Here is a 23362-nt window from a genome sequence, read left to right as displayed (position 1 = left end):
TAAATTATCTTTGTTTTGTGTTTTTTTAAATACACTGTGAAGGTCTAATATTTTGCTCGGTATGAAGTAACATGAAGAAATTACTGTTCTGCCCTTTTTTATTCATTGCAACAACTGTTGCAAAATGGCAAGCAAATAACCTCCGGAAGATCAAAAATAGAATGAAGGCCTGTCTGAAATAAAAATCAAGGTTAAACTGTGCTTACCTTTCAATCTCATGTACGATTCCTTTCACAGCAAGCTCGGAAACCGTATGACGTACGTGATGTGATTGAGCAGTACTCACAAGGACACCTCAATATGATGGTTCGGATAAAAGAACTTCAAAGAAGGTAGGCCCTGTCTACCTCATGAAATATTTGATTTCTTTGGTGCCAGCTGGCTTTAGGAGAGATGTGTACTTAATGAACAGTAATTGTCCAAAATTGCAAGCACAACAGGGAGCACAATATCTAGAGGATTTAACTTAGAGTTTTTAACCCTTTTTATGACCCAGTTACAATTATGCTTTCTCCTCCTCCTCTCCTCCTCCAAGTGAACTTAAAAGAAATTAAGGTGCATGCTGTGAAGTTTATAGTATTGAGAATTTTCTGTGCTCTTTTTAGAAAAGGAAAACTATTCAAATAATGATTTACCTTTCTGTTCCTCCTCTATGGTTCTCCACATTTGAGAGAAATCTGGTTCACTTGTGCTCCCCTCTCTATTTGGAACTTTTACCTTCCCACATTCTTCCTTGCACATGCTTTCTGCGAGTTTTGGGATCACAGCTGAAATATTTTGCCACAAAACTATTCTCTTCTGTTTCAGCACAAAGTGCTTTTCTCTTTACAAATTAACACTGCTGACTGGGACACCAGACTGAACTTCTCTGGCCCTTAAAAGAAAAAAAAAAATTCCTTTTGAATGGAATCTACTGTGTCAACACATAAAGATATTAAATCCGCCTGCATGAGATTCAAGGAATAGTTGCAAATGTTATTAAGAAGTCATTCTGTTTGTATAGTCTTTGTTATTAGATTACATAAGACACAGGAGAACTATGTTTTACTTACAACATGGAAGTCTAAGAAATAAAACATTAGCACTCACGAAAATAACAATAATAATATGGTTTGATTTGGGAGGAAAAAACCTCTAAAGAACTTAACTGCTGACAGTATATGCAGAAAATCATGCTAGTCTCAGGTTTTTACTTGCTTTGGTTTAGGTTTAATGCTACTGTAAATTCTCATGTAAATTATGTTCCTATGCTTTTCCTAGCAACAGAGTTTAAGTTACTTGGTAGTTGCAGTGCTGGTAATTCTCTGTTTGCTTTTCAGATTGGACCATTCTTTGGGAAAGCCAGGCCTTTTCCTCCCAGGTACAGTGACTGCATTTTATGTAAAATGATTAGCTTCATATCTTTGTGAAAACAGCCATAGCTACAGTAATATTGATTTATAATCCAGCCAATTATGCATGAATATCTAAGTCTGTTAATAATCCCTGGAATGACTGTGGAAAGATAAATACCTTGCATTCAGGTGGTAGTGGAGTAAATGGAAATTGAGACTAAATGTTAAAGATGTGTATCGGTTCATAATAAGTTGTAAACATATTGCTGGAAAGTTTTCCACAAAAATATTCTTTGTAAATCCTTTGTGCTGAGGTTAGAATATATGATGGTTCCACTTTAAAAGATTTCTTCTTTTCTGAACAGCCTATGGGTTTTAGTTTTGGAAAGCTCAAAGGAAGATCAAGGGTATCATTCAGGAAGAACTGGGGTAGCCTTGAAAGCTGGAGTGATAGAAGTGGTATGAAATTCAATCATAGAAAATGTAAGATCAGGCACAGGGAAACTAATTAAAAAAAATCTCCTGCATGCTAGTAGTGGTGAACAGTCTGGCATTTTTTATGAAAAAAGAAAGGCCTGGTATGCTAATTAATTGTAAGCAAATGCCAACTGAACGTAAGAAAATGAAAAAATTAGTCTGATCCTAGAATCAGGAGAGAGATTTTCAAGACATGCAGAGAAGTACACGTCTTTCTTTGCACGTGACTGTTAAGGCCTTGTGTGGCATATTTTGCAAAATTCTGATTCCACATCTTTAGGAGAGACTAACTGCAACAAAACTAGAGAAGAAATACTAGGATGACTAGTAAAAGGAGAACCTATTTCATTAGTGGGAAACAGAAGTTTGCTCTTTTTTAACCTAGCAAAACAAAGGGCTGGAAAGGGTTGTCTGTTAATTCTGCAAGGGGAATAATTACCTGGGAGGGAAAAGGAATACATAAGGGAAAGGACAGTGCAAGCAGAAGAACAAATGTTTGTGAACATTTAAGCTGACAATTAAAGAGAAGTCCCTGGCCATACACAGCAGTGAGATTGTGGGAAAACCTTGTGATGGGAATCATGGAGATCTGAAACCTGAGTGCTTGTATGGGAAGGACTGAAAGAAGCAGTCATTTTTTTATTGCAAGAGATTTAGTTCAAATTTCCAGATGCCCTGTCTCATTCTCTGTCCTTACAAACTCAAAAATTACTTAGGAACTGAAGACCCATATCCCCAAGTGACTTTGAGCACTCATGGGCACCAGTGTAACTGAGGGTGCCAAAGTTATTTCCAAGCCTTTAAAAAAGCACCAGTGGTTAAAATGGTTTATACTATCAGAATGAGGAGCATCTCTCAAAACACATCTTTAACATCTGATTGCTGCAGTAGTACAGTCTTCTTTCTGCGTAGCTGAGCTGGTTTTGGACCACAGGAAAATAATTCATCAGCTTGAATACACGTATAAATATTTATGCTTAGAATTCATTCCACAATGTGCAAGCTAAATTTATGGAAGAAGTTTGCTTACCTTCAAGAATCTATTATTTTATTTCAAATGTAAGATTACCAAATTAGAGCTGTAATTTATTCTCAAAAAAATTAGTATTATAGGCACTTCTTATGAAACAGCTTCTTGTTTCAGAGGTGGGGATTGATTAGAAGCGTTGGCTGCAATGAAACTAATTCTGAAATAATGTTCTGAGCAGTTTGTGAAGCTGAATATGTTCAGGAAGTTTAATCTCACCAAATCTTGAGTCAAAATGTTCATAGTAACCATTGGGAGGATCTTAGATGGGACTGTGGATTTGAACAAGTGTTCAAAGTGTTCAAGTGTTGAAAAGAGTCTAAAGTACTGAGGAAGAGCCATGGGGTTGTGTTCCTGATTAATTCAGTCCTGGGCAACTAGTATGCAAAGCCTACACTAGAACACTGGAGAAAAAAAGCAATGTGAATAATCTGTTTGTAGGCAGCTCAAGTCAAAATCTGCCACATGCTTTTTATCATTTTTTTATCAGAAATTCTTGTTTTGACTTAATACGTGGAAAAAAAACCCCAGCACTGGCTTCCAGAGGTGAGATAAGTTGGGGTAAGTTCATCTTCAGAATTCATGATGGATATTCTTATTGGGGAGAGAATCATAGGACTTCAGAGATATTTGGGAAAGCCATAGTCTGTGCTCTGGAGAAAATTATAGCATCTGTGTCTATGCAACTAGCTTCCCTTGTTAGTCTTTTCTTGCAACATTACTGCTGAATAGCTGCTTTAAGACAGCTTAGATGCAAAAGTATGGTGGTCCTGCTAAGAATGATGTCTACAGCATGCCAACTCTATAAAGTCATACTTTTCACAAAGACATATGGCTCTGCCCTCAAATGGACTGAATAAATACTGACTGGACAAGGTAAAATGGTTGTTAGGGATGCAAAACCTGGGAAGCTGTTGCAGGTTTGCAAGACTAAAACCAGAAGTTATTTGATCTGGTAGTTATTTTATCTAAACCCTCCACAAATCCAAAAATAAGACAAGTGGTTCCAGATAAATGGTCTGCAGAACTAAAACTAGGGTTAGTTTATGATTAGTCTGGGTATTATGCAACCCACCAATAATCAAGTGATGAATAGTGACGAGTGGTTATAGTATTGGTCTGGTTTGGGTGGAAACAGACTCTTGCATTATCCTCCTCCTCTGGAAAATAGACTTCTTCCTGAGTTTTCCTCAGAATGGGTGGCTTATTCTACATTGAAAATGTATTTTCAATATGATGTATTTTTCCATTTCAAAAGCATTGCTAAAAACCTCACTTGTAAACAATATGGGTGTTTCCTCCAGACTGTGTTATTTTAGTATTGATGGCAAGCAAAAGAGAAATGACAATGCAAAGAAAATTAAACCGCCAAGGAGAAAAACATGAGAAGAATTTTCCTTTCCAGCTCTTTTTTTTCCTGTTTTATTATGCTCCCATTCAAAGAATCTTAGGGTCTGATTCCAAGCCCGTTGAAATGAATAGGAGTCTTTCCAGTGACCTCAGTGGGTTTTGGATCAGGCTGTTACTGAAAATCTGTTGTCAACTTTGATAATATTATATGAAGTAATTGCAGTGTGTCTGTAGTATTATTACCTTTCAAAAGTGAATGATGTCATAAAAGATCCAGGATCTGAATTCGCTGGAAGCAATTATTGTTATTTTTCAAGTTAGTTTCTCAAAGATAAAAGCACTAAAAGCTGTGTTAAAACAAGATAAGGATACAAGAACAGAATAAAAGCCATGCTGGGTCAGACCCGTCCTGACTCCGACAGAGCCAAAGCAAGGTGCTTTGGGAAATGTGTAAAAAAAGGGCATGCATAAGCCTCTAACCTTCCTGTAAGCTTTCAGCCATTTGCAGACCAGAGACTTCCTGACATGGTTTCTGTGTATTTAGTAGTCCTAATTGGTTTGTCCTCAACAAGCTTGCCTAGTTTCCCCTGTAAACTTTTTACGTTTGCAATATTTCGTGACAAGAACTATTGTGATTTAAGTTTCACATGCACATATTGTGTATAATCCTCACTTTTTGCTTTTTTTGGTCTTAGCATCTACTAGCTTTCTTTGAAACTCTTAGTATCAGGACTGGATTTAAAAACATTAAGATAATGAATAAATTTTCCAAAGACTCGAATCCCATTTTTATGAGTATACCCAGAAGACTGTGTCTTAGTTTCATTGAAAGCCTATCTCAGTGCTCCAGGTAATGCAATTTTCTAAGATGAAACAAAGATTCCTGTAATAGTAAACAAATCCCTTAATAATTGAATGTGTTGCTATAGAGGCAAAGCAAATGTTAATAGAATTTATTGAATTAACGAAGCAGACACTTGTGTAATGATACAAATAAGAAGAGTGTAATACTTGACCTTCACTACACATGGTGGAGTTAATAGCTTTTGAATGCAAATTTTGAGACTTACTATAGCTTTTCAGGGGCAAAGGTGAAGAATAATGCCAAGGTAAAACAAAAGATCCAGTGTTTAGGTTCAGGCTGATGTTTATCTGCAGTTCATCTGAACCTCTTGGGTCTGCATAACACAGGTGGGACTCCCTGGTGAAAAAGGCTTTCTTGTAAAATTTTGACAGTTCCGTTGTTTGCTTTTTTTTCCATTAAATGCCACCTAAGCTTTCTGACGCTATTTCCTTCCCAGCTGTTAAGAAGCAATTGGGTCACAATATCTTTTAAAGCATAATAAATAGGCTTAGTTTAATTTTTATCTTTTTTAAGTCAATCAATATTTGAAATTAGAGATATCCATATTTCTGCAGGAACTGATTTATTCCATCCTTCCTGGAGACAAAATCCATGGGAACTTGGTCGAAAGAAAAACCACTTAGGACATTTTCTGTAGCTGTCAGGTGTTCACAATCTTGTCTTTGAAAGTTCTTTTCATTACTGGGGTTGATCTACCTCAGTGGAAAGAGTCAGCAGAAATATCACATATATCCTACTTCGAGGGCTTGGAGGCTGCAGCTAATTTACTGTTCATCCAGGTCCTCCCAACACTGTTGAATTGCATTCTTAATAAAAAGCTAATAAAGAAGCCCACATTTTATTTCGAATTTTCTTTAAAAATAGCATAATGATTGTGTGCATCTAAATCCTTCAATCAGCACCTTCTGGAGGAAGGGCAGAAGTGTGATATAGTTCATACCAGATTCACTGTATATGGCTTCTGTCTAATAAACCGATTTTATTCTTCCTCTTGAGCTGCTTGAGCAAATGGTGTCATCTCAGAGGCTCGATAAATGAAGCAGATAGGCAGATGGACCTTTTGTTTAGGGCTATTTTATTTGTTGAAAGGTGATTGCACGTCATTAATCTGTCAAGTCACTCACTGCAGCTAGATTTTTGCAACTTGAAAAAGCTAGAAATTTCTACTTCCAGTGTATACTGTTGAACCTTCATCATGGAACAGTTAGCTTTATTACAAAATTTTCTGTGTTGCAGTGCAGCCTTCTAAACCAAAATATTTTGGTAGTTTACCCTTTTTTTTTTTTAGGCTGTCCAAGAGAAATCAGAAGCACCTGATCTAGGACTGTGTCTTACATCTTTTTAATTTCTTCTGCCTATCAGTTGTAAAAGGCTCTGGCTGACAAGAAAAGAGACTCAAGTCAAAAGTCATGATGCCTAAGGCGACATTCTTATTTGCTATTTTATGGATCCCAGGTTTAAAAGGGCAATCCTGGCTTGCGTTTTCAGAAGCACACCTGGTTTATAAACCTAAGAATCCAGATCTTACCGTAAGCTCATCACAGTTTTCCTTGCATAGAGCTTCTACAGAATGGAAACAAATACAGATCCAGAAGATTGTAGTTGCATTGAGTTAGGCTAAAGAAGGTAGTGGTATCTCTTGCGCTATCCTGCTTTCTGTAGTCCCAGTACTTGATATAGTTTGCCAAGGTTTTGAAATGTCTTTAGCAATCTGGAGTATCCTAGGTTTGACAATGCTCAAGTTCCTCATTTTCTACTTAAAAAAATCAATGACTTTCAGATAATTTTTTTTAATTTTTGAGTTAGCTCCCTTTTAGCTGTATACACCATAAAATTAAAAATCAAGGAAGGATTCTTACTCTGCAAAAGCAGAGTAGATAATTTCCGGCTTTTGTCATGTTCGACCATCTATCTGCAATTCATTCACTGTCTTAATGCTCCCCATAAGTATTTTTTCTAATCCAATAAAAAATCATTTTCTTAAAAGTTTGGTATATTCTGATGAGATGGAGCACACTAATTGAGTAAAAGAATAAGATTATGGTGCTGTCCCTCATTTTATTTGCTCTTTTCCTCTTAGTCATTTCAGATGGTAATTGCTGTTTTTTGTAAAAGATGACAAACTTGAATAACAAGTAACATGTCATTTATATCATGTACTTCCTTTTGGGGAAAGAGGAACACCTAAAAAAAAATAGTTTCTTTTACAAGGCATCTCTTGTTCACTAGAAAAAGAGATGTGTCACCTTTGTAAACACACTAGGAAATAAATACAGGATGATGGTGTTTTGAAAGTAGTATAGTATGTATACTCAGGAAGGCAAAGACTATCAGGCAAGAAATTTATGTATTAATAAAGATGAGAAATGGACTAGATGACCCAAGAACTATTCAGTCTCCTGAAGTATAATGCCTGTTGCTTATATAGTAGTGTTTTATCTGATTTGAGTCTGAGTATATAAAATGATGGGTTTGTATGTTACCAACCATTGATACAAGCTTGTTTCAAGATATTTTTTTTTCTTCTGAGCTAAAATTTGTCCATATGTATTTTCATCTAGTTATAAACAATTGTGCCTCCTTTCATGATGATCATGCATGTTTCCTGTGTCTGTGGCTTTCACATTTATATACACAGTTACTGGATTGCTTAGCTGGTCTATCTGTTTTATTGCAGATCGACACAAAGAACAGACAAAACTCAATACTACAAGAAAGTTATTTTGGATTAGAAAGCAAAGAATGTAAAAATTAAAGCATTTCAGATTTATAGTTAGCCATGCAATCTTTTCTGCTATGTAAAAGTAAATAATATAATGTAGGAAGTCTAAAATCATATATCTTGAAAAGACTTTAGAGAGAAAGCATAAACATGATATAGAAATCAAATGTACTAGAGCAGTGTTATCTGAACTTCTGCCCACTCTTCTTACCACAATGGTCTGCACATTGTATACATACCCCATTTACTTTTAAAGATGGTCTTTATTAGAGAAAGATGCTTGTAAATTAGAGCTGAATGCTGATTTAAATGGAGGCTAATAAGAAATGGGAAAGACCGCAGCCTTTGGTGACTTATACAGCCTGCATGCCAATAAAGGGGTGGACATGACACAGCTACACGCATGTATATCATTCTTTTCACTTCATCTGATAGGAATGCCACATGCCACAAAATAGCTTCTTACTGCTTATCTGCTTCCTATTTTCTGGCTTTCTGTTCCACACCACATTCGAGAATAACTAAAATAGGAAACATTATTAACTTGGGGTTTTTTTTGTTTTGTTTTGGGATGTCTTCGTGATTATACAAAGGATGTAATTAGAGCTGGTGAGGAATTTTTTTTTTTTTTTTTTTAAAGAAAGTTTATTGGAATATTTCTTTAGGTTTGGGGATCTTTTTGGTTTTAGACCTAAACAAAAACACTACCTACCCACTGCTCTTCAAATCACATCCCAATTTAAAGGCATGTTTTTTCTGGTATATACTTTGAAAGATGATTAATGTCTAGATTTACTATCTAGAAAGTAGACTGCAGAGTTAATTATTTCATTTTAGACAGAGATGAATAAATAGATAAACTTGATCCTCAGCCACTTGTATTTTAAGAGGTTTCTGTGGTTGTGAAGCATCCTGGCTTGTATCAGAGACAGTGTGGTCAGCAGGAGTAGGGAAGTGATTGTCCCCCTGTACTCGGCACTGGTGAGGCCGCACGTCAAGTACTGTGTTCAGTTTTGGGCCCCTCAGTACAAGACAGACATTGAGGTGCTGGAGTGTGTCCAAAGAAGGGCAACAAAGCCGGTGAAGGGTCTAGAGCACAAGTCTTAGGAGGAGCGGCTGAGGGAACTGGGGTTGTTTAGCCTGGAGAAAAGGAGGCTGAGGGGAGACCTTATGGCTCTCTACACCTACCTGAAAGGAGATTGTAGCCAGGTGCGTGTTGGTCTCTCCTCCCAAGTGATAGGAGAAGAGGAAATGGCCTCAAGTTGCACCAGGGGAGGTTTAGATTGGATATTAGGAAAAATTTCTTCACCAAAAAGGGTTGTCTATCATTGGAACAGGCTGCCCAGGGAAGTGGTGGAGTCACCATCCCTGGAGGTATTTAAAAGAGATGTAGATGTGGTGCTTAGGGACGTGTTTTAGCGGTGGACTTGGTAGTGTTAGGTTAATGGTTGGACTCTGTGATCTTAAAGGCATTTTCCAACCTAAATGATTCCCTGAGTCTATGATTCTATGAATTAATGAATGATGAACAGCATGCATGTATGAACCAATCTGTGTTGTTTAAACATTTTCTGTACCCACACAGTGTCCTTGAACAATATTTTAATTTTTTCTCCATACAGTATTTACTACTCCATTTCTCTTTTCTAATGCCTGCACAGAGCTGTCAAGGGTCCATGACCTTTTTAATACACTAGGTGGTCTGTAAAGGAGAAGGAAAACAATGCTCTTGCCAGCATTGCTTTTCACTAGTCTTCCTCTAAGGTTGTGGCACATACAGTACAAGTTACCTTGAGATGAACTTTAGTGCAAATATATCACTAAACCTACCACATTAGCAAACATATACACTGTTCATAGTAATGGCAAAGCAAATACCATTCACTGAGAAATGCAAGAATGTGAGTTCTCTGCAGAATGAGCACATACAGGCAGTTACGGTGGACGCTGATGCACTGTAAATTCACATCTCAGCCTGCCTTCCAGTAAGCCTTTCACATTTTGCTCATGCCCTAAGCAAAATGGACTTAAATAGCTGTAAAAACCAAAGTTCAACCACTCATAAAAGTGGAATAATTTATGGAACAAACAAGGAGTAATTACTCCAGCCCAGTATTGGAAAAATAGTTAAGTAGAGAAAAGTATGTCCAACTTCCATTGACATAGACTTCTAAGTTACTTTAGTATTGAGGTTTGGGTTTTTTTCTTGTTAATATTTTCTCCCAGTTCAGGATATATGTGTTCTTGAATTTCCCTGTGAAATAAAACCCCCAAACTATGGCATTCCTTTGCAATTGGCCACATAAACACAAAGAATAGACCCCACTTTACACAGTTTTCAATCTTGGCTCCCAGTCCCACCATTTGTATTGTGCAAGTGAAGCAAATTGCATAACTGAGCTTTAATAACTCTCACAAAAGCTAGGAGGGAAAATGAGGATGGAGATACAAGAGCTTTTCCCAGGGTCACTCATTTACAGAGAGGATATAGATCTTTGCCACTCCAGCCCTTGAACCCCTGGACAGTGCTGCCTCCTACATCTACAGCCTGAGCTGAAAACTATTGATTTCTTTATGTATAGAAAGTGTGCATTGCTCATGTCAACGATATTCAAAATGGGGGGCATGCCTAGAGAGCATGCCTACTGCATTTAATTACATGCCATTAATTGAGATGATTAAACACGGAATCAAGTTACTTCAGACACTATCTATAGTCCTTAATATCCACAGACTGACTCCCCCAAGGTCCAGGTTGCCCTTTAGACTAACTTAATTTTGTCAGTTAGACAAACTAACTCCCTTCTCTCCAACTACCCTCTTTCACTTCTGTAGACTCTGAAGAAATTCTTCTTGTTATGTTCATGTTATTTATACTACCATAACGTTTTACCAGCTTATTTTTTACTTTAAATACCATAGATATAATTCTTAGTTTGAGTTTATTATCCATGTAATGAATGTCCCATTTTTATTCTTTTTTATTTAGAAAAAGGGGTAGACAAAGGATACTATACTGTAGGAGCCAGACTGATCCGGCTAGAGGATAAGGTAAGTGCATGAAAGCTTTTTTTTTTTTTTCTGAGTAATGATATCTGATCTACAGACGTGCAAGATAGTATCTTGGCATGATTTACTTTAGAATTACAGGGCACCATAATAAAGAATAATATCCTAATTTTTGTAAGGGACTTGATGAAGTATCATGTGTATGTTGTTCAGCATTAACCATTTACCTGCCGTACAGATTTGGTTCTTGATTTTAAAAGGGACTACTTTCATCTTGAAGCCAAATCACACATCTTGTAAATAAGTACTGAGAACTGACAAGGTGTTCGTCATACCAGAGTTAGTGAGTTAAACAGAAAAACTAGTATCAGGAACCTTTTTCTAAATAGCAACAGTTCATATCTCAGCTAATAATCTTGAAGTTCTTTAATGTTCACTGCATTTTTTCCCCTGTGCAGTTATCTTTGCATCAACTCTGCCCCTTCCCCACTGTCTTCTGTCCAAGAATATGTTCATCTTTGTTATTAATTAGAATTACTTAGAAGTATGCCTAAAGGCCAAAGCTCAGTGAGGGTCTATTGTTATAGACCCATTCCAAACATCCTCAAGAGTTTTTCCCACTCAAGTAATAACAAAAGTACAAGTTTACTTAAAACTAGGAATCCATTTCTCTAATACTTTTTTTGGTCAGCTCTCTTACCTACCCCTAAAACCTGGTGTCCCTAAACCAGCATGCTTTCTGTGGACAGTAGCAGTGCAGTAACTTTGGTCTGTGGTAGGATGTAACAGCTGAGACAAAAGTCCATTTGAATTTAACATATCCATTGCCTATTTGTATCCTTGTCTCACTCAAATTTGTCATGCAAATTTTCTTTTCACTTTTTTCTGGGGAAGTGAGGTGAGAAGGAAAGAGGAAGGAAACTTTTCATTATTCTTGCGAAGAATTTTGCATCTTGCCAAAAAGCAGAAATTTAAATTAAACAAATACAATTCCTCCCTGTCTTGCCTAATATCCAGTGATCAATGCTAGGACAACATTGGAAATATGTGATGCCGTAATGTCAAAGGACATATTTACTTTGACTTTTAGCTTTCTTGGATGGTGTCAGAGAATCGGATTCACATATAAAGACAAATTACCTGAGTTAACTTTTAAAGTGGATTGGTCCTTTGTGTGGATACTCTCATTCAAAGTGAAAATGACTTTTGTTCAGATTAGCTTAATTCACTTCAAAAGAGTGAATTATTGCTGTCTAGCCTCTGCATATTCTATAAATTCATACCACAAGTTCATTCAGATTTCTTGAATATGCCTATATAGAGAAACCCACAATACAGATTTGAAAATTTAGCAATAAATATGTCTGTGATAACAGTTAGATTACTTATGTGAGAAATACTGCTAGTATTGTAAATACTTCCGGAAGCAGTTGTTCATGGTCTCTTGACTGCTCCATATTTATGAAGAAGAGAGGTCAGAAAGTTATTAATGTGTCTGGCATTGGTCCAGCTCTAGCACAGTATGCTATGGATTTGATAACTTTTTGTTTCAAAGCCTCAGCTAGCTTCTTATTGCTTGTAAGTACCACAGAGGTGTCTTGGTGTAAGAAGAGGAAGGTTACAGGAGATGCCAGTGAACGCGGGAAATGCTGCAGGGAATGATCTCTGTTGCAGATATCTGCTTATGCTCTGCCTTTACAGCTTAAACATGTTAGAAACCCAAACTGTAGCTGATTTGAAAGGGTTATAATTTTCATCAGTACTGCCTCAATGTAAATACTTAGAGATGATGAAGCAACATGGTTTCACCTTCTCATGTTGAATGTCTATTGTAAGCATGTGGTAACCAGTCTGTAGCAGGGATTCACAACAATGTTCTTGGAACAACAGTCATGCAAGTTAAAAAACCCCAATGGTATAGCCATCTTAACATCATGTAAGCATGATCTAAATATAGTTGTTGCAAGCTCAAACCATTAGTGTGGGCAAGACCAGGCTGCTCTTTTGTTTGAAGAATTAAACTGTAGTGCTTTAACTGACCGCATATTGTATGGGAACTGGTGATTTCTATCTCTCTACTCATTGTTCTGGAGAAAACAAATAGAAGGGAATAAAATTATGTCAAGATATTGTCATAAGATGGCTCTATAAAAGATGTTCAATCATTGCAGCTTCCTTTATGTTTTCAAACCAAACCACAAATGTAAAATAAAACACCAGAGTCTGATGGAACCCAAGGCATTTGTTCTTTCAGTACAAGTTAGCCTTCTTTTAGGTGTACAGGGCTTCGTTCTCATACTCCTGCCAAGAAAGTAGACACAGTGCACAAAAAGGGCAAACATTTGTTGTGTTGGTTTGCTTGGCGTTTTGGCGGTGTGGTGTTTTTTTATTAATGTTATTTGCATCTTTTTGGCACATTAGGGTAAAATATATATGTTTACATAGTGAAAACAAAGTTAGGTTTCCCAGATATCTCTATTTTAATAAGACAATAGAAACAACCACATCCTGCTGTCAAACTGCTTCCCCTAAACTATTTTCCCATGTCTCATGGACTCTCCTGCTTTAATAGTTTACTGTGTAGTAGCTGCTATGTGCCCAAATGTGAAACAATATTAGAGCCAGGAAGGACAAGCTGGGTTTCAACCTCTGAGCAGAATAAATGAAGCAAGGGCATGTCTGACATGAGGCTCCAGCTGGTAGTGAAAAATGATCTCCCCCTTGGAACTAGAAAACATTTGGGATCAGCCTCTTCTCCCTGGAGAAATTTTTTTAATATTCAGTCACCCATCGTAGTTATGGCAGCCTCCCAACTGAGTGACACATCTGATAAAATGACAGATTTTTGGACAAAGGCCAGTTGGTGTAGATTGATAAAAATGCAGTGCAGATTTGAACGTTTCATCTGCTTAAAAATGTGTATCAATAAGCTATTAGTACACCTCTAGACCAGACTGATCTTTCCCACAAGCATTTTCCAGTTCATTTGCTTTAGTTGTTTCTCTAAAAGGGAATCGCAATGTAATTCACCCATTCAGAGCTGTGTGTTGTTCTACGCAAAACCATAATTACTTTTTTTATAAATTTTGAGAGAGCAGGAGGGAGAGAGAAGTGTATATTTCTGATGGTTATGATGAACTTTCTTCCCTTTAGAGGTTTGCTACTATTTGAGTTAAAATGTGGGATTTGCTGTGTAGAAGGCATAGGCGCAGATCTCTGAAGTGGTTGCTTAGTTATAAATAAAAGCTTTGAGGCAAAAATGTTTCAAAGACTCAAAGATAACAGCCTTCCATTCGTGTGGCATGAGCAGTGTTGTCTGCAGCCTCTCTTTTGTGACCATCGGGTTCCATATGTAAGTTTAAGGTAACAAGGAAGAGGTAAGAATAATTTTGTGTAGGATGAAGCACCATGTGAGTCCAGCATAAAGCAAAGTTTAAATACACTTGTATCACTTTGCTTCTAAGCATTGCAAAGCTGACTGGAAAGGGATAAAATGCATGGTGGCAGTTTCCACACAATATCTAAAACTCTTTTTGGCAACATTAGTGCTGTGTAAGGCTTTACCCCTTTCAGTAATATGGCGTGTTGCATAGTGTAAGTTTACGAATAACACCTTTCAACCTGTTTTTCTGAGTAGGTTGTATAAAATTTGTTTTGTTGTGGTCAGCGTAATAACCCATTGTGGTTCTTTTCATAAAGAGACGTTTAGAGAAAGAATGGGGCTTCTTTCCGAACACGTGATGTGTGCCATTTGGCCGACCCTTTCTTTAGTTCGATGGCAAGGTTTAATTTTAAATTGCAGTATGTAGCCATTGACAGATTCTTTTGAACTGTATTAAGATGGAGATTGGTTCCAAGAAGACGTTCTAGAGCTGACGTTAGTTTCTTTTCAAAATTGTAAACTAATGCTTCTTTATGATGAAATGAGTATTCTTTTTTTTTTCTTTTCTTTTCAAAATTAGAAACAAAAATCGTGGTGTGCTATGTCAAACTGCACGGCAACCTATAAATAAAAACAGGAGAGAAAAGAATCTACAAATGAAAGTTTAGAAGGGACAGCTGTGTTGTCTTTGAAAAAGAAATCTATTAGGTATTTTTATAATTATATGGCAGTCTTCTTTATGTGGTATTTACAGTTATGATTTATGTCCATATTACCATAACTATTTCCATATTATAGACAACATGTGATAATGCTGGGAGCCAAAAGCAACCATTTGGTAGCATTTAAAAAATGCAGAAACACTAAGAGAAAACAGGGCAGTAAAGCAGAACCCTTCTGAGCTTCATCCATCTGAGTAATGTGAGCCAGAACAAAAGTGTCATCCAACAAAAACAAATATAGAGGTTGGATTGTGGTGGTAAACTCTCTCTTTACCAATTTAAACACTCGTTTTAAAGCTGGGAGCTAAAAAGATGGGCTCGGAGAAGAGTCATCTTATTCCTCCTGGAAAACAATGGAGAGATGGATGTTAGTGAATCTGACTCCTGCTGTGATTACATCAGTAGTCATTAAATAGTAAATTATTTATCATGACAGTGCCTGCAAGCACCACCATAGTGAAGGCCCTGTCAGAATTTCCATTATAAACCTCTAATTTGTGGGTGGAGTGATGGGCAAAACTGAACTGCATTAAAAAAAAAAAAGGGGGGGGGGGGGGGGAAGCTGAAAATTGGTGCACAATGAGTCAGTTGCAAAATGAGTGTGCTACATTTTTGAGGTTTCAAGAATATGCCTGAAATAAACCCAACAGATGCATTTGTTAACAAAAACATATTTTGGCACTAAGGTGTTTGTGGGTTGTTTGCCCCCAGTTCCTTAAAGATTGAGTCATTCCATAATATAAAGCTTTTCAGAAGGCTATTTGCAAAAGGGCATTATGTGGATTTTCTTTGCTACTAGGACACGCTGATAGCTCTTAGAAGTTGCTATCTGAGACACACTGCTTTTCCTTCTTGTAAATAGAAAATACATTTCATCCTGGCCCTCTATGCTTTGCTAATACACATGAACACTGCTGATTTTTTGAGTATATCTTCTCAAGACAAATGTGCGTGACACAATAATTACCATAGCTAATGTGACTTGCAGTTACTAGGGTATCTTGTGAAGGTGTATTGCTTGTTGTATGTGTTCTTTGATCATGCCACGTCCAGGTCAAGGAGATAGATAAGAGGTTCATGGGGAGAGATGCTGTGAATGTGTATTTGGAATGGGATCCCAGTAAACACAAAGCCTGGTCTCATTTACTCTGTAGCAGTCCAGCAAAAATCCATTGATTCTGCACCATACCCATGAAGTAATTAGATTTTTATTTTTAAGCTATTGCCTAATTAAAAAAAAAAAAAAGCTTGATGCTTCAAGCCAAATTGTGCTTTCATTTATGCCAGTGGAGTTACTCAGGATTTATGCAGATGTAAAATGCAGCAAGTTTCCTACTTGATTTTAAACAAGGTTCCAATTCATGTGTGGTGCATTGACCCTGGCTGGAGGCCAGGTGCCCACCAAAGCCACTCTGTCACTGCCCTCCTCAGCTGGATGGGGAGAAAATATAATGAAAGGCTCATGGGTCGAGATAAGGACGGGGACAAATCACTCGCCAGTTACCGTCACAGGCAAAACAGACTCGACTTGGGGAAAAATTAATTTAATTATTACCAGTCAAATCAGAGTAGGATTATGAGAAAAAAAACCCTAAATCTTAAAACACCTTCCCACACTCCTCATTTCTTTCTGGGCTCAACTTCACTGCCGACTTCTCTCCCTCCTCCCCCCAGCGGCACAGGGGGACAGGGAATGGGGGTTGTGGTCAGTTCATCACACGTTGTCTCTGCCGCTCCTTCATCCTCAGGGGGAGGACTCCTCACACTCTTCACCTGCTCCAGCGTGGGATCCCTCCCATGGGAGACAGTTCTCCACTAACTTCTCCAACGTGAGTCTCTCCCACGGGCTACAGTCCTTCATGAACTTCTCCAACGTCGGTCTCTCCCACGGGGTGCAGACCTTCAGGAGCAGACTGCTCCAGCGTGGGTCCCCCATGGGGTCACAAGTCCTGCCAGCAAACCTGCTCCGGCGTGGGCTCCTCTCTCTCTCTCTCTCTCCCCACGGGTCCACAGGTCCTGCCAGGATTTTGCTCCAGCGTGGGCTTCCCACGGGCCACAGCCTCCTTCAGGTGCCTCCACCTGCTCCGGCGTGGGGTCCTCCACGGGCTGCAGGTGGAATCTCTACACCCCCTCATCCTTCCTCCATGGGCTGCAGGGGGACGGCCTGCTTCACCATGGTCTTCATCACGGGCTGCAGGGGGATCTTGCTCCGGCGCCTGGAGCACCTCCTCCCCCTCCTTCTGCGCTGACCTGGGTGTCCGCAGGGTTGTTCCTATCACATCCTCTCACTTCTCTCTCTGGCTGCAATTGCTCTTGGTGTTGTCATCCCCTGTCCTGTGTCCTCCTCTGCCCTCCCCCCCCCCGCCAACTGTCTTAACTCGGTTATCCCAGAGGCGCTACCACTGTGGCTGATGGGCTCAGCCTTGGCCAGCGGCGGGTCCGTCTTGGAGCCGGCTGGCATTGGCTCTGTCAGACACGGGGAAGGCTTCTAGCAGCTCCCCACAGAAGCCACCCCTGTAGCCCCCCCTGCTACCAAAACCTTGCCATGCAAATCCAATGCATCATGTCATCACGTCCTGCTCAATAGGAGTGAATTGACAGAGATGAGGTGAAAGCAGAAATGGAGACTCAAAAAGTTCAGAATTAATCTGAGTTAAATCATATTTTCCATCTATTATGTCTAAGTGAATCTTTGTGGTATGCTGGGGATTTAAGGTACCGTAGAACTGAAGTTGTGCATGCCTTCTGGTACTGAAACCAGAAGTTTCAAAAAAAATCAAGTTTTTTTTTAATCTGAAAACCAAGTAATGCCAATTTAACAGCTTAGGTCTCAGCTGCACAGCTTTTCTACTTTGCTAGCTGACTTCTCAATGCAGAGAGGAACTGTTGCAGCCTGGACTTCTTTTGACTATCTAGGATGGTTTTATGCTTCTCAGACAAATCTTCTTTAATACAGTTGAGAGGGAAAGGCTGGTTTTGAGTTGCCTGGGTGTGGTAGGTGTCTGAAGGATCAGGCAAAAATAAGAGCTAATGCTGATACACCTTCCAAGCAAAAGGAAAGAAGAGATAGATCATATATTCTGAAGCATATCTGAAAAAATCCTGCCTGAATTTTCCCCTTGTGATTCTTGTTACGAGCCTTATCATATGTGGTATTTGGTAGCACCCTCCTATTATTAAGGTTGTACACCACTTTCCATTTTAAATCTCTGTTTTCGGTTGCTTACATCTTTGTCAAGCTTTAGCCATCTGGGCTGAAATTTTCCAAGGCAGTTGTCTGCCTCAGGCTGAGATTCTTTGGAAAATTTATATGTCAGTGTGGGTCATCCTTTCTATATCACAGTAACCTGACCCACTGTGAAGATTTTCCCAAAAGTAAACATAAAAAATGCTGATGGAAAACACTTGAGCCTCTTCTAAATTTGAACAAGAAAATTGGACAGAAATGGAATATTATCTGCCAGTCTTGAGACCCACAGGCCTGATCCAAAACATAGTGAACTCAGCAGGAGGCTTTCACATTGATCCGGCCCTGATTTTTAACGGGTGAGGGAGCAAAGAGTTTCACATAGTGAACGTTTGCCAGGACGCAATTCCCCACCATAAATCAAATGTTAAATAATTCCAACGGCCAATAAATGAGCGTGCAGATGGCAGTGTCTGCTCCCCAGTGGCTGCACTGACTGTTGATTAGGATCCAGCTTGAATAGTTTGATCTCGTTTATAGCCATCACAAGGATTGCTGTGATTAGGCAATTGGTGCAATCTAGTCGCTTTTCTGCTCTCTTGGCCAAAACTCTTCTGGTGGAACCAAAACCACCAGCAAATGCTGCCCATGACACCTTGGAGTATGCTGGGGTGGGGTAGGCAGGGGCATACTGCCATATGCTGCGTAGCAGCCTGAAATCAGTCTGCAGCTACCTTACATTTAACAAGAAACAAGGAGAGTCGCTTGCAGAAGATGTACTGCTCTACACTAATGCTCCTTGAGGAGAGCACACAGATTAACTGTGAATACCAAGGAAGATAGAAACAGTAAAGTGATTTAGGTCTTCTGGTAAATAACAGAGCCTTTGGGGAAGGGAATCTTTCACAGGCTGTTGCAATGTTGGAAATCTAATCCGTATTGATGCACCTGGGCTGTTTAACCTGCGGGGAAAAGGTCCTGGAAATAGCAGCATTGACCACAAAGGCTGTGGTTGAGGGACCAGAGACTGTGGAAGAGACCCTGTCCATCTCTTCCTGTTCTCCACCAAAACCTTTTAAGCATCACAACCAGCTTTAACTGAAATTGAGAAAGGGGTCATGAGCTTAGAGATGTTGATTTCCTGTAAGTTTGAGAGAAAATAAGTGCCTGGGTAGAGGACAGACACTCTGTTAATCCCTCTGCTCCCAGAAGAAAAGACTGTAGTGTGAGCATGGCTCTTCTCAGGTGCCAGCGAGTCCAGCCACAAATGTATAGGAAACAAAGCTCTGTTAGTTCTGTGGCTTATGAAGCAATGAAGCAATTTATTTACTATTGCTGGGTGAAAAAATATATTTTTACCTTAAGAATATTTTGGAGATCTTAACAATTTATTTTTTTTTTAAATAAAAAGTCAAATCCTCCCACAAAAAGCTTTGCCCTGAACTTCCAAAGAATAACAGAAATCAGATCAGCTATAAGTATTTTGCTTATACCTTTTCTAATTTTTAATAGGTTATTCTAAATTAATATAAAGTTCTAAATGACTAGTCATCCTGGTCCTCAGAACAAAGCAACTTCATTTAGAAATGTGAAAATGGAGTATTTCAACAATTCTTCTAAACTGTTCAGATGAAAAATTTAAAAATTATAAATTCATTAAACCTGACTTTTCTTATGAAGATAACTTTTTAAAAATTGTTTTTTTCTAATGGAAGTAAATTTCATTTGAACAGTTTCCAATAGTTATAGATATTAAAGAATTTAATTTAGAAAGCTGTTTACAAAAATAGATTTTGTAGCTGTTCTTAGTTGGTTATGGCTGTATGCTGCAAGTGCTGCCCTCCCTACAGACAAGTTGAGAATTTTCCTTTAGAATGTTTCTCCATCTGAAAATGACAATTTGTTTCCAATGGAGCATTTTTTTAAAAGATGTCACATTCTATGGAACTGTATTTTAAATCATATAATGAAAGAATTTCAATTTTCAGAGCGACTTTCTGAAAATCAGAATTGGGATGAAATACTCTGATTTTTCTGAATATTTCAGCTGAACTAATTTATTTCTAATTCATTTGTTTAAAATTGTTTTTATTTCATTCTCTTTCTGAATGAAAGACATTCCAGCGTCATGAAGAATTCACAGAGAACATAAAGAAATTTTTCTATAGAAAAAAGAGTAATTTTCCTCTAGTAGTCCTTACTTCCGAATTACTGTGGTTATTTCACCTACCACATTTTTCAAATCAGTAATTTAAAGGGCAGTTTTAAGATTATTTGAATGCTGTGTAATATTGACCTCTAATTCCTCTTGATCAGGGGAAGTACACTGGAAAACCCCAGATTTCTGTGATTCAAATGGTTACTGAACTAGCAGTTGGATTTATGTTTCATGCAAAAACTGTGATGCTGAGTCAGAGCAAACATCTGTTAGTCTTGGAGCTACTCTGTTGCTGCTGATGGCCAATATCGGATGCTAAGTGATGGACTGGAAGAATAGATTGAGTTTAAATTCCTGTAACTAGTCTCTGTGTGTTTGCAATGGATTATATATAATAAGCAGTATGAAGAATACTGCTGTACAAGGCAAGTTACAGGCTGACACAGCTCTGTAAAAGAAAAAAAAAAAAAAAAAAAGAAAAAACCCACCAAGATACACTGCAGTACTGTGGTGACCTGCCCTGTCATGTTGGCTGTATCTAGGGAAGAAAATTTGCACTCAACAGTAAATTCATAGAAAGGACTTCATATAAACGCTTATGAGGTAAGGGAGAGAGAGAGAAAATGCCAAGAAAGAGAGGAACTCTTTTCTCCTTGTATTTATCGCCAGGTTGTTATTTGCAACACATAGCTTTAAATTTTATGTAGCATGAAAATAGTGAGCAGATCAGTAATACATACTCACTTCTACAAAGTAATTACTTTTCCTACTACTAAATAGTGTTGATAAATTATATTAATATTTTTCTTGTTTAAAAGTTTGGTTATGATTTCAGTGCTGTGTTCTGTGGTGTTTTAGTAAAACACGTGCTAGTCAATGTGTCTGTTACACACTGCAGTCCTTTGAGACCAGGAGACGGGGACTGGGTTCTGAGCCTGAGGAGGTGAGGTGGTGTAGAGTACCTCAGATCTCTTCTGATCATGCAGGTACAGTGCTTAGTTTGTTACAAGCTTGATCCTTGAGTGTTTTTTTATGCAATGTCAGAATACAGTTAAATAATACTAAATCACTGAGCAGTTTTTATCTAGGGATTTATTCATGGTCTTGTAATTGAAGAACTGTGCTTTTTTCAATATCAGCAAATGGTTTTTTTCAGGTTAAAATGGCTTTGTGTGGAACGGTTATGACTGTGAATAGACTGAGAGAAAGAAAGCACGGTCTGTTGGCTCACGCACTGACCTCTAGCTTCAGAAACCCAGGGTGCTCTGCCAGAGAACCTCAGCGCAAATGCAAACAAGACATAGTGTCCCCCTCTATAAACCAATACTTTGCTACTTCAGTTGCTATAAGGTACTCAGATACTACCGTACAGTGACATATCAATACCTTCTCTAGAAGTATATCACTCAGCACCTAGAGGCATTCCTCTCAGTCTCAAATATTGCTTTCTTAAGAGTGTAATGTCCTTCCGTGGACTGAGCGATCCTAAACATCTCTCCTTTAATTTCCTTTAACTTAAAATGCCTGTCTCTGCCCGTGAAGTAAACTATCTGCTATCGCATCAGACCATAGCCAGTGTTCTCAATTCTATGGTTGTGGTGCCATAAAAAAATATCTTGGGATCACGGGATAATTCAGCTCGGAGGGGACCTCAGGAGGTTGTTTAGCCGCTGCAGCACCCCACCATCTCTACTGTGAGTCTAGCGTACTTCTTGGGCCTTGGTGTTTTCAAAACCTGACAACTAGAAGTACTGAAAGCTCTGTCATATTTTCTCTCCTGAAAAATGCTAACACAAATAGGAGGCTAAAACCGACATTAAAAGGACTGTTTTTTTTCAAGAGGTGAAGCATGTAACAATAGCATGTAAGGCAAGTTTAACAGATACGGAAAGTGGCCACAACAGTGTCATTTAAAATGTGGGCTAGTACAGGGCCATGCTGTCTCCTGCCAGGTCAGGTTAAACGTCTGATCAGATCTTCATCTGGATTCAGGATCTGGCTCATACAGCTTCCCTGCCTCTTCAGGAGTAGAAAGTGCAGGCCATCAACTCTGTGATAGTATCACAAGTCTCCTACTCTGTGTGTTTCTTAAGGCTTCAGTATCTGGAGACGTGCAATTATGTGAGAATTCTTAAAATTGCTCCTTTCTAGCCCTTGCTGTGGAGATACACATGAAAAGCAGGAATCCTGAAGCCTCAAAACTGAAAAGAGAAATCGGATGAACATAAAATATATGGCATGAATTTAAAATGTCAGGCTTTTAAAGACAGTCTAGTTGTCCTGATTGTAAATAGCTTTAGCAGACTTTAATATATATTGCTACACACTGTCCAGGGGAGGCAGAAAAGCCAGCTGAAAGGCCAAATAAATGCTCAAAAGTAGAGCACCCTGGCCTCTCTGCCATGGTAAGTACATTGCCAGCTGCATGGCAGTTAGGAGGCTTAACATGAGCTTGAGTATCTCCCAAGCAGCAGGCACTGCCATGAGGACATACCCTAGGAGGCAGCAGAAGCCCGTGTTCTTTCACAGCAACTCAAAAACACATCAACCGTCTTTAAATTTCCTACTTTGCCTTCCCATGAGCTGCTTATTAATGTTAGTTTTGTTACTGACTTTCAAGTTGCTTAGCAGCTGCAGCCCTTTCATGCTTTGCACAACTTGTCGCTATATGTATCTGGAGAGTTTCTAAAGCCACCAGCAGCAAGTCTTGTTGCCTGCGAAGGGCTAAACCTGTAACCTATAACAAGATGGAGTGGGTGCCGTGCAACGAGCATTAACATCTTTGTGCAGTGTTCAGTTTGCCTCAGTATTTGCAACTAAATGGAAGAAATACCTGTTTTCTCTGCTCTTGTCTCAAAAACCTGTAGTACCATAGAAGGAGGATGGTCCTTGATAAGCACCCAGAAACCGAAGCACGGCAGTCTTTTCCCAGCACCACCACACATAACCTGAAATTAGTCTGGGCAAGCCACTTAGAAACCATTTTTTGAAGGGCAGAAGGACTATATTCAAAGAGTATGCTCACTATAAAGCCAAATTTATAAGTATGAATGGCTAGGCAGACAAGACTACACTCATATCCTGAGGGTATGCATTTCTGAGCCCCCCTTAGCTCTGACCTGTCCATTC

General features: G+C 38.6%; 1 protein-coding gene across 7 annotated transcripts in view; it reads left to right on the top strand.

The window, feature by feature from the left end:
* Positions 1-23362, top strand: part of LOC104640762 (potassium voltage-gated channel subfamily KQT member 1) — a 537282-nt gene that overhangs the window by 295451 nt on the left and 218469 nt on the right. For all 7 annotated transcript variants that reach the window (XM_075761081.1, XM_075761101.1, XM_075761090.1 and 4 more), the window contains 3 exons: positions 238-332; positions 1320-1360; positions 10765-10826. In XM_075761081.1, coding sequence (XP_075617196.1) covers positions 238-332; positions 1320-1360; positions 10765-10826 — 198 coding nt within the window. The remainder of the gene's footprint in view (positions 1-237; positions 333-1319; positions 1361-10764; positions 10827-23362) is intronic.

Source organism: Balearica regulorum, chromosome 1 (genome assembly GCF_011004875.1).
Source record: "Balearica regulorum gibbericeps isolate bBalReg1 chromosome 1, bBalReg1.pri, whole genome shotgun sequence".
NCBI lineage: Eukaryota > Metazoa > Chordata > Aves > Gruiformes > Gruidae > Balearica > Balearica regulorum.
Note: the sequence above shows the minus strand (reverse complement) of the source record. Positions and strands in the feature narration are given on the sequence as shown.